The 14,390-nt window shown below is 35.1% G+C and overlaps 1 protein-coding gene across 3 annotated transcripts in view; it reads right to left on the bottom strand.

Annotated features, from left to right (window-relative positions):
* Nucleotides 1–14,390, bottom strand: part of Col24a1 (collagen, type XXIV, alpha 1) — a 301,836-nt gene that overhangs the window by 204,041 nt on the left and 83,405 nt on the right. For all 3 annotated transcript variants that reach the window (XM_005385132.2, XM_013514569.1, XM_013514570.1), the window contains 7 exons: nt 14,062–14,115; nt 12,076–12,120; nt 7,878–7,931; nt 7,738–7,782; nt 7,438–7,491; nt 7,149–7,202; nt 1,272–1,325 (listed from right to left, as the gene is read on the bottom strand). In XM_005385132.2, the coding sequence (XP_005385189.1) occupies nt 1,272–1,325; nt 7,149–7,202; nt 7,438–7,491; nt 7,738–7,782; nt 7,878–7,931; nt 12,076–12,120; nt 14,062–14,115 (360 nt within the window). The remainder of the gene's footprint in view (nt 1–1,271; nt 1,326–7,148; nt 7,203–7,437; nt 7,492–7,737; nt 7,783–7,877; nt 7,932–12,075; nt 12,121–14,061; nt 14,116–14,390) is intronic.

The following is a 14,390-nucleotide window of genomic DNA, read 5'->3' as shown; positions in this document are numbered from 1 at the left end:
TTCTGATTTATTTGTTCTGAAGTTAAATTCATGTAGTCAGCTTTGCTGCTGCATGTAGGACTCTGAATGAGACGTGTATGTATATTTATATGTGAGTGTGACTGTGTATAGAAATATATACACACATTTTTGGTTGCATTTCTAGAACTAGGCTGAGCTTCAGAAGCTTTCTCTCATATAATATATGGTAATATGATTCAAAATAATCCAAATATTTCACCTCAGGAGCTTATGATCTATGTATATCTTCAGAAAAAGAAGCTGCCCTATAGCAAGCATAAAACCCCGGTCAAAATTTTTAGGACCTATAGAAGCAAATGTGATATATATACTGAAGAGTTAATTCTATTTGTTTTACAATATAAAATCCAAGTGACATGTGCACATAACAAGAATTGAAAGAATTCTCCATTAATATTTCAGTGTCGCTTATATCCTAAAATTTATGTTCAAGCCCTAAACACGTGTTACTAATAATTGCTGTGGAGAACAAGTACATCAGTAATGATCTCATCAGGATGAAACTGTAGCTATTACAGGTCACCACTCTTCATCTAAAAATATGAAATAAGAAATGTTCCAAAATCCAAAATGTTTTGAGAGTTGGCATAACACTACAAGTAGAAAATCCACACCTGCTTCCTATGATGTCACAGTTACAATGCAGGTGCACTAAAAATGTTGTAGGAAGTTAACTTCAGGCTGTATGTATGACACAAACATGAAATAGAAATTACTTTCATGTTAGATATGCTTCCCATGAGATATCCCATGATATCTCATTATGATTATGTGAGTTCCAAAATCTGAAAACAAATTACAAAGCATCTCTGACCTGAGTACTTCAGGTATGGGATCCTCAACTTTCTATTTCCTTAGCATCACTGATCACAGTTGTATACCTCCTGACACAGTGGAGAAAATTTAGCCCAAACTATTTACACAGATGCACTTTAAATAAAATCCTTCCTTTTTATTTTACTTTTTGCAGCACTGGAGATAGCAGTCAAGGCCATATGTATGGTAGGCAACTGCGCTACCACTGAGCTGCATCCTTACCCTCTTCTTTGTTTTGAGACAAGATCTGTTAGTCTGCACTCAAACCTGTGATCCCTCTACTTCAGCCTCCCAAGAATTTGGGATTACAGGGGTTACCACTATAGTTACAAAAGAGTCTTTCTTAACATACTACCTAAAATCATGCTTTACCAGAGAAGTTTAATTCCTATCATTTTGATTTCAAATTTATTATCTTTCTATCAATATTTTACCTCTGGTCCTGGAGGGCCAGATGATCCCTGGGATCCTTGGTCACCTGGTTGACCCTAAAAGGAGAATAGGAGAAAATTAAGTTTAAAGATTAACTCAGTAGATATAATGTAAAAAAAGAACAGGAATTTGGTAAGCAAACAGCATTCAATACGTGAAGTCAAAGTTACAATAACTTTTCACAGACTTACTTTACAACCATCATCACTGTGAAACCTATTTTAATAAAATGGGTATGGATATAACATATATTTACTCCTTCTATTAGATATATAAACAAATTAATGAGTTAAGTTGCCAAATCAAGAAAAAAAGTCTATGAGACAGGGCAATAAAGCTTGATTCAAGTGGAGACCTGTACATGAGGAAATGCTTTTATAAATAACCAGAGTCCTAGAAATGTCTCTGCAAGTTCCTCCTTGATACTGTAAATGGTCTGATTTAATAATTAAGAAACACCTAGGTTTAATCTTTGCTGCTTAATCTCACTAAACATATTTTCTCATCAATTAAATAATAATAATAACTGTAACAGTAGCAATACTGTCTTAATCACTTTCTCAAAACTGGAGCACAATGCCCAACACCCAAACTTAAAGGAGGAGAAGTTTATTTGGCCTTGTGGATTTTAGGGGTTTTAGTCTATGGCTGGGTGGCGCTGAAGCAGGAAGGGCAAGGTGGAAGGTTCTGGTGGAAGAAACATGCTTATCTCATTGCAATCAGGAAGCAGAGGGAGAGAAGGGAGGCACCGGGAACAGAGCTGCATCATTCCAGGTCCCTCCTCCAACCAACAGTCTCCTCCTAATAGCAAGTCAGCTATAGACCCCTAGAATCCAATCATCTTCCAAAAGTCCTACCCTGAACACATGAGGCTTTCGGGGAACATTCTAGACCTAAGCCATAAGAAATACTAACATTTTTACAGAGTCGCTGTGAGGATTAAATAGACAATATATGTAAAGTGATGAGCACAGCGCCTGGCATGGAGAAAGTACTCATTACTTGTTAACCAAATTTACAGTTGATCTTAATCATTAATTTTTCTTTTTTATACTCTTGCTCATCTCCTGGCTGATACCTAAGTTCCTAAATTGTTGTAATTCTTTAAAGCTTTGAGGACGTAGATTTAGTATTTTGGAAGCCAGTTTCTGATATTCATATTAAAAATGTGAAGTCAGGGCTGGAGAGGAGGTGAGAAGGAAGAGAAGTGAGCACAAAGCCTGAAACTAGACAGTGCTTGCAATGCTCTCAAGAGCTGAAAGTGTAGAAGTCAGGTTAGTTCTCTAAGGGCATCCTTGTTTTCAAAAGAAAAGCTGGTGAATTCACTACTTTTCTCATATTAAATTCTATATGAGATTCAGATTTGATTAAAATAGGAATGAAATCACATAAAATTTCAAGATAAAATATAAGACTGCTCAATTTCCAAGAATTAAAATTCATTCTCAGTGCTAAGGTATCTGGACATCCCAGGGAGATCCCTGACAGTACAGTCTGCCATTGGAGGAGTGTGTGGAGCTCCAAAGAGGTCTGCACCAAGATTTCTGCTGCCTGTGCTGACGGTTGGGGAGAGGACACTAAGTGGTTGTGGGGTCCCAGTGCGCTGGGAGCCTGGAGAGAAAAAGCTACAAAAAATGGCTTTTGCCCCAGATGGCTCACTTGAGATGTTAATAACTGCCTCCTCAGTATTCTATAGCCATGACAAGGAAGAGGCCAAAGAGAGAAAGCAAAGAGACCAAGAAAAAGCAGCTGCTTTTGCTGCAGCACTAAGAGAAACAGACCCTTAGTCTGATTCTCGGGGCCCCAAGAAGAACTTGACGACTGCATTCATCTGCTACCACTGTTAAAAGCCAGGACACCTCAAGAGGAACCGCCCTAAGAAGCCCCTTGGGCCATGCCCTGAATGCAAAGGTGACCACTGGAGATCGGTCTTCCCTCTGAAGCGGAGGCCCCAGAGCTCAGACCCATCCTACCAGTTAGTCTAGCAAGAATGAGGGGGCCCAGGGCATACTCTGCCTTCTTCCTCTGGCCAGACTGTCATCTCCATGGAGGAGCCCCAGGTAATCATGACTATAGAGAAAAAAGGAAACAGCCTGTTGCTAGACACAGGTGCAAGTCTCTCGGTCCTTCTTTTCAATCCTGGCCTTCTTTCCAGCCATCACACCTCAGTGAAGAGTCACTGGTGAGGAGGTAATATGCTATTTTTCACAACCATTAGGCTGTAATTGTTTGTTAGATCTTTCTTGCATATCTCTGTTTTCATGAGAAACCACTTTGAAGATACCACCATGTATTCCAGCAGCCACTGATATTTTCCTGCTAATCTGTCCATAACTCTGTAATGTTTGTATTGTTCCTATGCTATTTCATAAATGGATGTGTGTTTACTACTATGTGTTTCCTATAACAACCACTGAGAATAGTCAATGAACATTCAATTGGTCACTCATGTATAGCTCTATTTATTTTCTTTAGAAACCACTTTGAAGATACCAAAGTATAGTACAACAACCATTGATAATAACCTACCACTTTTGTCTGTAGCTCACTATTATTTGTCTATTTGTTTTCCTGAGAAACTATCTTGTAGATAACAATATGTACAATAACAACCATTGATAATTTCCTATCACTTTGTCTGTAATTCGATAAGCCCCCCCATCACTATGTTATCCTTCTTTTACTCTTTAAAATAAAAAATAAAAAAAAAAAGGTATCTGGACATGAAAGGTAATATAATAAGACTACTGTAATCTATTCTAGAGAAAGGTAATGTAATATTATACTAAGGCTCACTTCAGTTCACCTTTTTAAGTAAATAAAAACAAAAATGATGACTGGACAGTGTAGTCCTAAATTCTAAAAATGACAGGCTCCTGGCGGGGGGGGGGTGTGTGTGTGTTCTCATTGCCGCCCTCTAGTGGCAAAATTCAATTAAGACACTAATTTTACAAGCACCAAGGAAAATAGCCTTTGTTTTTAGAAGAGATGATTAACAACCAAATACAGTATTTACAAACGTAAATTGTAGAATAACTCTTTATGTTCTTCATAGTAATTTTTGTCCTGCAAAATTTCCATTGCGAGTTTCCTATAAGTCAATTTTCCTTATAAAAACTGAGTTTTCAAGTAAGTTATAGAATGAAATAATATTAAGTAAACTTCTATAAATGACAGAAATTTCTAGCTTAAAAATAGAAAGGACATAATGATTGTCTTTGCTTCATCAGTCACAGGGAAAAAAGTATTTCCCAACAACGTACTTGTGTTCATTTTCTGTACTTTTTGAATCCTTGCAGAGAAAAAGCTTTTTTATTCCAGCATATACAACTCTTGCTGATCAGGGTTTTCTTGTATTTTGAAAATATTCTATCTGTAATGACTTAGATCCATTTGGAATCTATATCACTACTATTGAAATCATAGATGATGAAAATCAAAAGTAGGACATATAAAGGATAAAAAAAATCTTATGACTTTTAGCATTTTTTCTATGACAGTGAACAAATGCTTTAGATAGGCACTAACTTGTACACTTGAGAGTGTGGGAATTTGTTTCTTAATAAGAAAATTGCTTCTGCATGAGCAACTTCTCATCCACTAGGAGGCTCCTGACTACTAGGGAAGGTTTCCAGGTCAAATATCTTTTGTATTAATAAGATAGAAATATTAAATAAAATAAGAGATGAAAGACAAGTTAATCTCACCAACATTATTTAATGAGTCCTTATACTGTTCTCAGCTCAAACTATGTGTTTTTCAAAATTTTGATAAAATCAATAAAATGGGCAATATCTCCCATGAAAAATTATCCATGCTGATATTAAAAACATTATTTTGTTAGAACAGTATAAAGAGTTATTAAATGAGGAAGTAAAGCTTCACTTTCACCATCTCTTGGTCCCTGCCCTTGAATGACTTCATTAGCAGTTCTTCTCATTTGTGTCAAGAAAAAGAATATGACAGTGTGTTAAAGGTTAAATAGAGCTCTCTGCCTTTATTTTCACTTGGACTAGAGAAATACTGGTGATAACTGTTACTACGGAAGAGAAATATCATAGAGTTATAGAGCGACAAGCAAGCTTCAACATGATATAGTATTACTCTTCATTTTAAACATATTAAACTGGATACCATGGTGATGAAATGTCCAAAATTATAGCTGGTCAAGTATCAAAGGTGGGACTAGAATCCAAGTCTCCATCTTTAAGACTATGTTTTTTTATCCCACAAAACATTTTATCAATACAAATTGAACTAGAGGGTGAATATCATTAAAACAATTTGCTTACATTAGGCCAATTGCAAAGCACAAGATAATAATATTGATATCTTTTATTAGTATCAGGCTTAGATAATATGTTGCATCAATTTTTGATTATGAAAGAGTTAAGAAATCCTTCATATTATAAAAACATGATGATATAAAAAGTTAGGGTCTTATTTTGTCAATTATTGCAGATATCAGAAGTCCTTACTATAGGGTTTAAAATCAATTTTGCAAAATATAAGCTGTTTATTAATTAGCTTCATAACCAATTATCATTGCCTATTTATGCACTTTGGAGTATCTGAGATTCAACTTTAGAGCACACGTGTAATGTGTATGGCTGTGTGGGTTTACTTCCATAAGCCCAGGTAAGCTCAAGGTGAAAAATAAGTAAAAGCAGAGGTCACCCACCACCATGTCATTAGATAATTACATACCAAAAAATTGTTCTTTGGATTAAATAATTCCTGTAACTGAAAGTGTATAGAATATTGTACTGTTAGATGTTACAAAGAATGGGTGCTTAAAATACTAAAACTTAATATTGCTTCCTGAGGTGCATCAATAAACAATTCTGAGATGAAAGGGGGCAATTAGAGGGAACACAATAAATTGCTCAGGAAAATAACATTTCAAATGTCTAATTTTTCTATTTATAGTCACCTTTATCATCAGAGAGTTATAATCAATATTATGATCTTAAAAGAATCATAAAATATTAAATTGAAAGTCAGTATGGCAGAGTGAATTAAGAGCTCTGACCTGATTACCCAGAACTCCCCAGGTGGCCACCAACTGTCGAAGAAACCTTGGATAAGTTATTTAACACTCTGGGTCTCAATACACTTGAACTATAAAATAGGGTTTGTTCATTATGCTCGGTTAAAATAGGAATGATAATAGTACCAACTTCACAGGATTATAGTACTGAATTAAATATATCAGCCCTAGAATACTGCTTTGCATTTCATAGACACTCTAAATGTTAGCTACAATAATTATTAGTTTATTAAGGCTCAAAGATACAAGTTTGACTCATACTTTACATATTTTATTTAAATGATTCTAATTATTGAGTACTTTTAGTTTCATAATTAGAGGGGTTTTATATTAAATACAATATAAGGAAACTTTTTTCTTTTAATTACTTGAACTAAACTCCCAGGGATTAGAAAAGGACAGAGAATTAGAATATTTAGGTGCACAACAGAGCAAGACAAGCTATCGTTTTTTCAGATTATTTCCTTAGGGAAACTGATATTTGGAAAGATGAAAATATTATTTAAGATGCTTTACATTTTCTGGTTTAAAAGCACATCTCTAAATTTAAGTACTATCTATAATAGTTCATTGGGAGGAATAACATAACCAAGATCTTTAGGCCTCACAGAAACCTGGCTTTGGTTTGTTGGGGGAGAGGATCCAGAAGTCTATGGAGTGTGAGCTGAACACTTGAAGAGTTAGCTGAATTTTAAAATTGAAGACAGAAAGTGACAGACATGTAGGTTTATATCCTACTTATATCCTACTAATTTTGACAAGGGTCAAGGCTCACGGCACTGCCGGCACTCTGTTAATGAGAAATAACCAAGTAAAAGGTCAAACCTACTGAAGGTCCTGGCTTTCCTCTTGTTCCTGGTGGTCCTGGCAAACCAACAGTGCCCTAAGAGAAGAGAACAGTAGAGGGAAAAGAAAGCTATTAACATCACAAAAAGTAAATGTACTTCTGTTTGAAAACTACTAAAACATTCATGAAAGTATTCATAATGTTTCAAATAAGAATTTAAAATCATATTGATACGATATCCTTAAAAATGCATGGTTAAAATAATAGGTACTTCTTCCTTTGGAATTTATGCTTTTTAATATTTTCATAAAATTAATGGCCTAAAAGTTACCTTGTCTCCAGGATATCCTGGTTCTCCTGGCTCTCCTGCACTGCCTTGTTCTCCCTAGAGAGTACAATTGCATATAGTCACATATTCAGTATACACCTGTCAGTATGATGAGGAAGTAAATATTAATTATAGAAGAATAAATTCTCTATCTTTTCTACTTCTAAAAAATTAATATACCTGATAGTACAAATTAGACCCTATGAATAAAAACAGGATATTTTATAAGTTCTGTTACTTGAAAGAAAAAAAGACAAACATAGTAAGAAATTATCTCTAGGATAATATTAATATTTAAATCACCTTATCACCTTTGATTCCAGGTAGCCCCTTACTTCCTGAAAGGCCCTGAAAAAATATTTTAAAAGTTTTATTTTGTGACATCACGTAAAGATTAAAGGGAAATATTCACTGTGCAAATGTCTATTTGAAAAATAGCATACCATTGGGCCAGGAATTCCAGAAGGTCCAATTGGTCCCACAGGGCCAACATTGCCCTGAAAAGTAGTAAGAAAGACAAGTCTCATTAAGCATGCACTGGGATTAGAAATAAAATGTGGAAAAATTAATTAATTAATAAGTTAATGGACTTAGAGTAGTTCATCTCAATAAGCTCCCATGTGGGACTCTTCAACTTCTGTTGTTCTACAAATTCAACCTCAAACTTTTGCAAAACCCACCCTATTTCTTAGAGCCTCCTTGTACTGGTCCAGTCCACAAAGATTCTCTCCTACTTATTGTCCATTACATTCATCTTGCAGTATTTCTCCAAATAAGCAACATCTTACAGAAATATTTTAGTGTCATCTTCCCAGGAAGTGGCCAGTTTATTTATTTAGTATGCTATCACTATGTGCCCGGCATTGTAATGATTTGATTTTATGATCTGAGCATTTTTTTTGTTTGTTTGTTTTTCTCCGGTACCGGGAACCGAACTCACGACCTTGCGCTTGCCAGGCAGGCACTTCTGCTGCTGAGCTAAATCCCCACCACCGATCTGAGCATTTTTAGAACGAAGAAAACTTACCATGATTTTAGGAATAAACTGAGTAGTGAACAAAAAGCTCTATCTAGTCTTCTGGGCTCACCTCACTCCTTTATTATTTAGTAAATATTGCACATAGTGTGTAGCAGATGCTATAGCAGTGTTCAAGAAAGAAAGCTGAAAGACTTAGTCTCTGTCATCAAAGTTCATAATTTAATGCTCCAGCTCTCAAAAACAGAGCTGCCACTATTATCTCCTACAAATCAGAGATGTAAAAAAGTCTCCTTCCATCTGTCACCTTACAAGACAAAGGACAACAGCAACAACTGGGGAATTTGAAAGAAAAATGACCTCTTGATGGTTTGGAGCTCAGTAATAACTTCTGTGGCATCAAGACCTTACTTTCATTTCTTCTGTCACTATCCTTCAGCCCTGGCTTCACATCATTATTATTATTCACTCTAACAATTCACTGAAATCCTTTTTATGGTTTTCAAAGGTTTTATAAAAACCTTTAAATTGTATTTGCAGCCAGGTGCAGAGGCACACACCTGGAGTCGCAGCTGTTTGGAAGCAGAAGCAAGAGGACTGCTTGTGTCCAAGGGTGAAGGCCAGCCTGCAGCCTGGACAACAGTGAGACCCAATCTCGAAGGAAAATAATTGTTTTCACAAAGTGCTAAAATGTCATCCCTCTCAGTCCAAGTCCAGATTTCTTAGGCTGGTATCCCAAGCCCTATGAGGCTTCCACTAACCTTTCCGGTCTCCTCTCCTTGTATGTGTCCTTCCTCCTGCCTGTACTTCTCCCTCCAAATTCTACACTCTAGAGTAATGAGTTGCTTTCCATTGTCAACCATGCTCTCCCTCATCATGTGCTTTGAGCTTTGAAGGTACACTTAGCAGCACTTGAATGCTCTTCTACTGCGCTACGTACTATAATGTAGTTAACTTTTTGCCACCTTCCTAATCTATGCATTCTGTGAGAGCAGAAGCATATTTTCATTGATTTTTAAAAATTTCCCAGGCTCAACATAATTGGCACATAATAGTTTGGAAATAAAGTGTGGAATGAATATCCAAGGAATTAATTAACTTAAAAATAAAATTTCAAAACAGTTTCTCCCAACATAACACTGCTTCCCTCTTCCTTTACCTCTCCTTTTTCTGAGATGGTCTCACTCTTTTGCTTAGGATTGTCCTAAAATCATGGATTTAACTGATCCTCTAGTCTCACCTTCGCAAATAGTTGGGACTTCAGGCACACACTGTCAAGCTCAGCTAGATGACAGAATGTTCCTCATACACTACATTCATACAGTACAAAATTCATAATGGAAAATATGACATCTTTACGTTTGGATGAATCTTAAAGGCTACGAAAAATAACTAAGACAAATTACTCCCAACATGTTTAATCCTGAAATATATGGGTCTGTCAGAGGCAAAGGGTAATACTTTCCAGTTTAATAAATATGCAGTATTAATACATCATTGCTTGTAATTTGAAATTCTGTCAGTAGGAGATAGTCATGATTGCAGTGGCTAGTTTATTCACAGTTCATAGCTTTAAAGCTTATACTAGATTTTAAAAACAATAAATATTTGTTTGGAAACTATGCACAAACAATTCATGTAAACATGAAAAGAATATTTTTACAAACAAAAAGTCTGTCATTTTGTACTGCAGTTTTTTTTCTTTTCTTTTTTTGGTGTTTTGGTTTTTTCCAGGTACCAGGAATCAAACTCACGACCTCCCTCTTGCCAGGCAGGCGCTGTGCCGCTGAACTAAATCCCCAGCCCCCAAAATGATTTTTTTTTTCCGGCACTGGGAATCGAACTCACAATGTTGCACTTGCCAGGCAGGCACTGTGCCGCTGAGCTAAATCCTCAGCCCTGCAGTTTTTTTCTAAGGACAATATAACATTCTTAAATTTTATTTCAGTAAATATATTACTGTGCCTAATCTGCCATTTTTAAATGAATATACTTTGTTTATACAATATCCTATTATACTTTTTAATGATTCTAAAAGGAAAAATATAAAATATTAAGAACTTGGAGATGTAAAATACATATAATAAATAACTTACTAAAGTAGGAAATTATAAAGTAAAAATTGAATGGTAATGTATAGAAATTTCCAAAAAATATTCAGCACGTTGTGGCACACCACACAAGTTGTGTGGAAAGTCCTTTCCTGAGAAACTATTGCCTTCTGAAATCAAGCCATTATTACTCAAAAAAAGTATTTAGCCCTTAGAGGTATGCTGTAGATTCTGCAGCTTTTCCTGCCCACCACACTCCTCTTTTATGAGAAAATGAAACGGATAGAAGAAATGCTTTCATTCACAACAGCTTAGTTGGAGTTCTCTAGGACATAGCATCAGAGACAAAAGAGCTACAAATACAGAGAAATTTTGAGTTAAACTACACCAAAAAAATAGACCCAAAGCATTACATTAAAAACAGGAGTCACTGGCCAATTACTAATAGTTCATATGAGCTTATTCTGAAAATGAATCAGGGTTCTACACTGAGCCTTTCAGCTGTACCCACCATACTCACAGATGACAATCACTGCCACTAATGTAATTCAGGAGCAAATGATAGCAACTATGGAAAAAATAATGTATATGGCATCTCTTATCAGAAACTCTTCTATAAGTTAAAGAACCGCTAAAAGGTAAGATACGTGCTACAGCCCTGGGCAAGCAAACTGTCTACACAAAGAAAAGGTTTTCATAACGCATCACAATTACTTTCAAAACCTCATTTCAGTCTGCTCCCCCATTCTTCTACTTTCTAGCATATCATTTCCAGTAATTCCACTACTCCTCTCCATTTCCCAGACAGTTATGCTTTTCTCCATCTTCTGTGTATCTGAGCACAGTATTCTTCAGCCAAAAGAGCTGTTTTCCAGTTTTCACTGGAATATATTTATTAATATATTTACTTATCCATTATATTAACATATTGCAGCTAGCAGTCTATTCATTCCAACGACTAATGATTTTGCCTTAATATATATATATATGGACTGCATTGCTTCAGCTCCCACAGAATTATTCTTGCTAAACTGTGCTTTACCTACGTCAGAAAAACCAATGAAACTCAGTTGACTTTACTGTATAAAATGGTTAAGTGAACAAATAGTCGCTTGTACTTTCTAGTGTAATAAATTACGCATTAAAATGTTTAATGGCATTGGTGTAGCCTCACTCCTGCCTTTGTTTAGGATGGCTTTTCTAACCATTTATTCAATATTATTCTATAAACCAAAAGCTACAGTTACCATGTGCTTTTGTTCATGTCTGTTCCTCTCCAAACACGATGCTATGGAAGCCTCTCTCAAAAGAAAGAGGTGGCTGTTCTATATTTTATACCTTTGAGGAAACTGAATCTTGACTAAGATCCTTTAATGAAACAGGCATGAATATATGCATACATATAAATCCATGGAAATAAATTATTTTGCCTTATAAAATATGATTTATATCACTAGTCTAATTTTATATCTGGCTGAAAAACAAATGTGAGCAAAGTTGCTATCTAACAATGACATTGAAACTTCTCATTTTTCTAAGATTTGAAAACACACCTAACAAATATAAATTATACAATAAAATATTTCAACAGCATTAATATTTAGTGATACTCACTCTAAGCCCTGGAAACCCAGGAGGGCCATTGCCACCTACGAGTCCCTATTGTAAAAGAAATTTGCAAAATTCATTAAACATAATTCATAAGTACTAAAGATATTTTCTGAAGATGAAGACAAACGTTTCTAGGAAAGAATACTCAAATTTTACCTTCTAATACGCTAACTTCTGAAACTTCCCTATTCTTACGCATCTTTCTGCAAAGTGCAATTCTGCAAAGGTGCTTTATGTTCTTCAAAAGTCTACTTTGATCCATGCTTTTGCATTCTGTTTTGTTTTTTGTTTTTGGTTTTTCTCCGGTACCAGGAACCGAACTCACGACCTTGCGCCTGCCAGGCAGGCGCTTTTGCCGCTGAGCTAAATCCCCAGCCCCGCTTTTGCATTCTGTATGACTACTATCTACCCTAGGATGTAGAATTCTTTATGCTTTGTACATACTCAATAAAGGAAGTAAATATCATTAGTAATTAATACTAGATATAACTAACCTAAATATTATATAAAAAGAAAAGTGCTCAGCATGCAGAGTTGGTGGAATATTTTCAGATGGATTAAACACTATCACTTCTTCTGATGTACAATATTTAAATTCCTTAACCTTCATTTTTTTTCTTTCAAAAGCAAATAATATTTGTTTCATTGCTATAGAAATCACAATATGAGGGGCTGGGGATTTAGCTCAGCGGCAAAGCGCCTGCCTGGCAAGCGCAAGGTTGTGAGCTCGGTTCCCGGTACCAGAGAAAAACCAAAAAAAAAAAACAAAAAAAAAACAACAAAAAAAAACAAACAGAAATCACGATGTGCCCCTGTCACATTATTTATATGGCACAAAATATTGAGAATAGTATATCTTCTGTTTTGCATTTCAAATTATTTTGAAACAAAGGCATAGTACAAATTATAGGGAATTATAAGCCAGTAAATCAAAAATATTCAGTTTACTCTGGAATTTAAAGAGTCAAAATGAGAAAAATGTGGTATTTTTATGTAATGGAATATTGCTCAGCTACAAAGAAAGATAAACTCGAGGCTTTCATAGGTAAGTGGGTACAACTAGAGACCATACTCACAAGTGAAATAAATCAGACCTGCATGTGTAAACACTGTATTGTTTCCCTGGTGTAAGAATCTGAAAAAGTAAATATAACTGAAAGGTATAATAGATATTGTGAAAGGGAAAGAAACTGCTTAATAAGAAAGAACAATTGGGATGAGGGAAAGACAAGAAAGAAAGAAGAGAATTTATATATATATATATATATATATATATATATATATAAGACAACTAAGGTAATTGTACTACAAATTTCTATTGGCTTATTGAAAGGAACAGTTAATGTTTAACTGTTTGATCAATCTTGCATACCTGTATCTGGTAATCTGAGCAACTACTTTGAAGATAACAATAAGTAATACAACCATTGTTGATGTCCTATTGTCTTGTTTTGAAATTCTGTATCATTTTTATAGTTTTTGTGTTTTGTCTTTGTTTTTGTTATTTTGTTTTTTTCTCTCTAAATTAAAGATAAAAATGCAAGTAAAAAGAGGCATTATTCTTTCATAATGTAATTAAACTAATTTAGAATGGCAACTCTTTCCTAAACTGAATATCAACACTTGAATAATCCCAAAGCAGAAAACTTCTCCATAAAACAGTAGGAACTAAGATGGCAAAATGATAGGTCTGAGGGCTAATTTTTTGTATGAGATTTGTTACAAACTTCACGTGTATCATGTATTTTTAAATATTTTATTTAAGCTTATAAAAATAATTTTGATGACTAAATATCATGATGTAGTTAAATGTGGTTAATTCAAAATACCCTTTGCTTATTTCACATGTTCACAATCACACACTAGAATGTATAGTGGTAGGAAACTGGATGACAGTACTTATTCATAAATATGAGGATACAAATGTCAAGCTCAGGTGCTATGAGGAGATGTAGGATGCTCTAGTGCAAGGCTGAGCACTGTACTCACAGGACTGCCATCAAGACCAGGAGGGCCTCTGTCCCCAAAGTCACCCGGATAACCCTGGCACAGACAAAGAGAAAGTATATATAAGGAACTCGTTGTTACCGTTTTCTAATAAAAATCTTAGTAATAGGAAACCTTTATTGTCTAACTACTGAACTTGTGTGTCTGATTTATTTCACTTTTTGTTATGGTTTGAAGGTGCATCCATTTACCCAAAAACAACTGAAGTTTATTCTTCTTTACTGGGGAGTACTACTCCATTGTATATAAATCCCACATTTTCTTTACCCATTCAACTGTTGATGGGAATATAGGCTGTTTCCAAGATTTAG

This window comes from Chinchilla lanigera, unplaced genomic scaffold, assembly GCF_000276665.1.
Source record: "Chinchilla lanigera isolate Chin_1 unplaced genomic scaffold, ChiLan1.0 scaffold00022, whole genome shotgun sequence".
NCBI classification, from domain to species: Eukaryota; Metazoa; Chordata; class Mammalia; order Rodentia; family Chinchillidae; genus Chinchilla; species Chinchilla lanigera.
The sequence above is the reverse complement of the archived record's forward strand: the minus strand, read 5'-3'. Positions and strand labels throughout refer to the sequence as shown.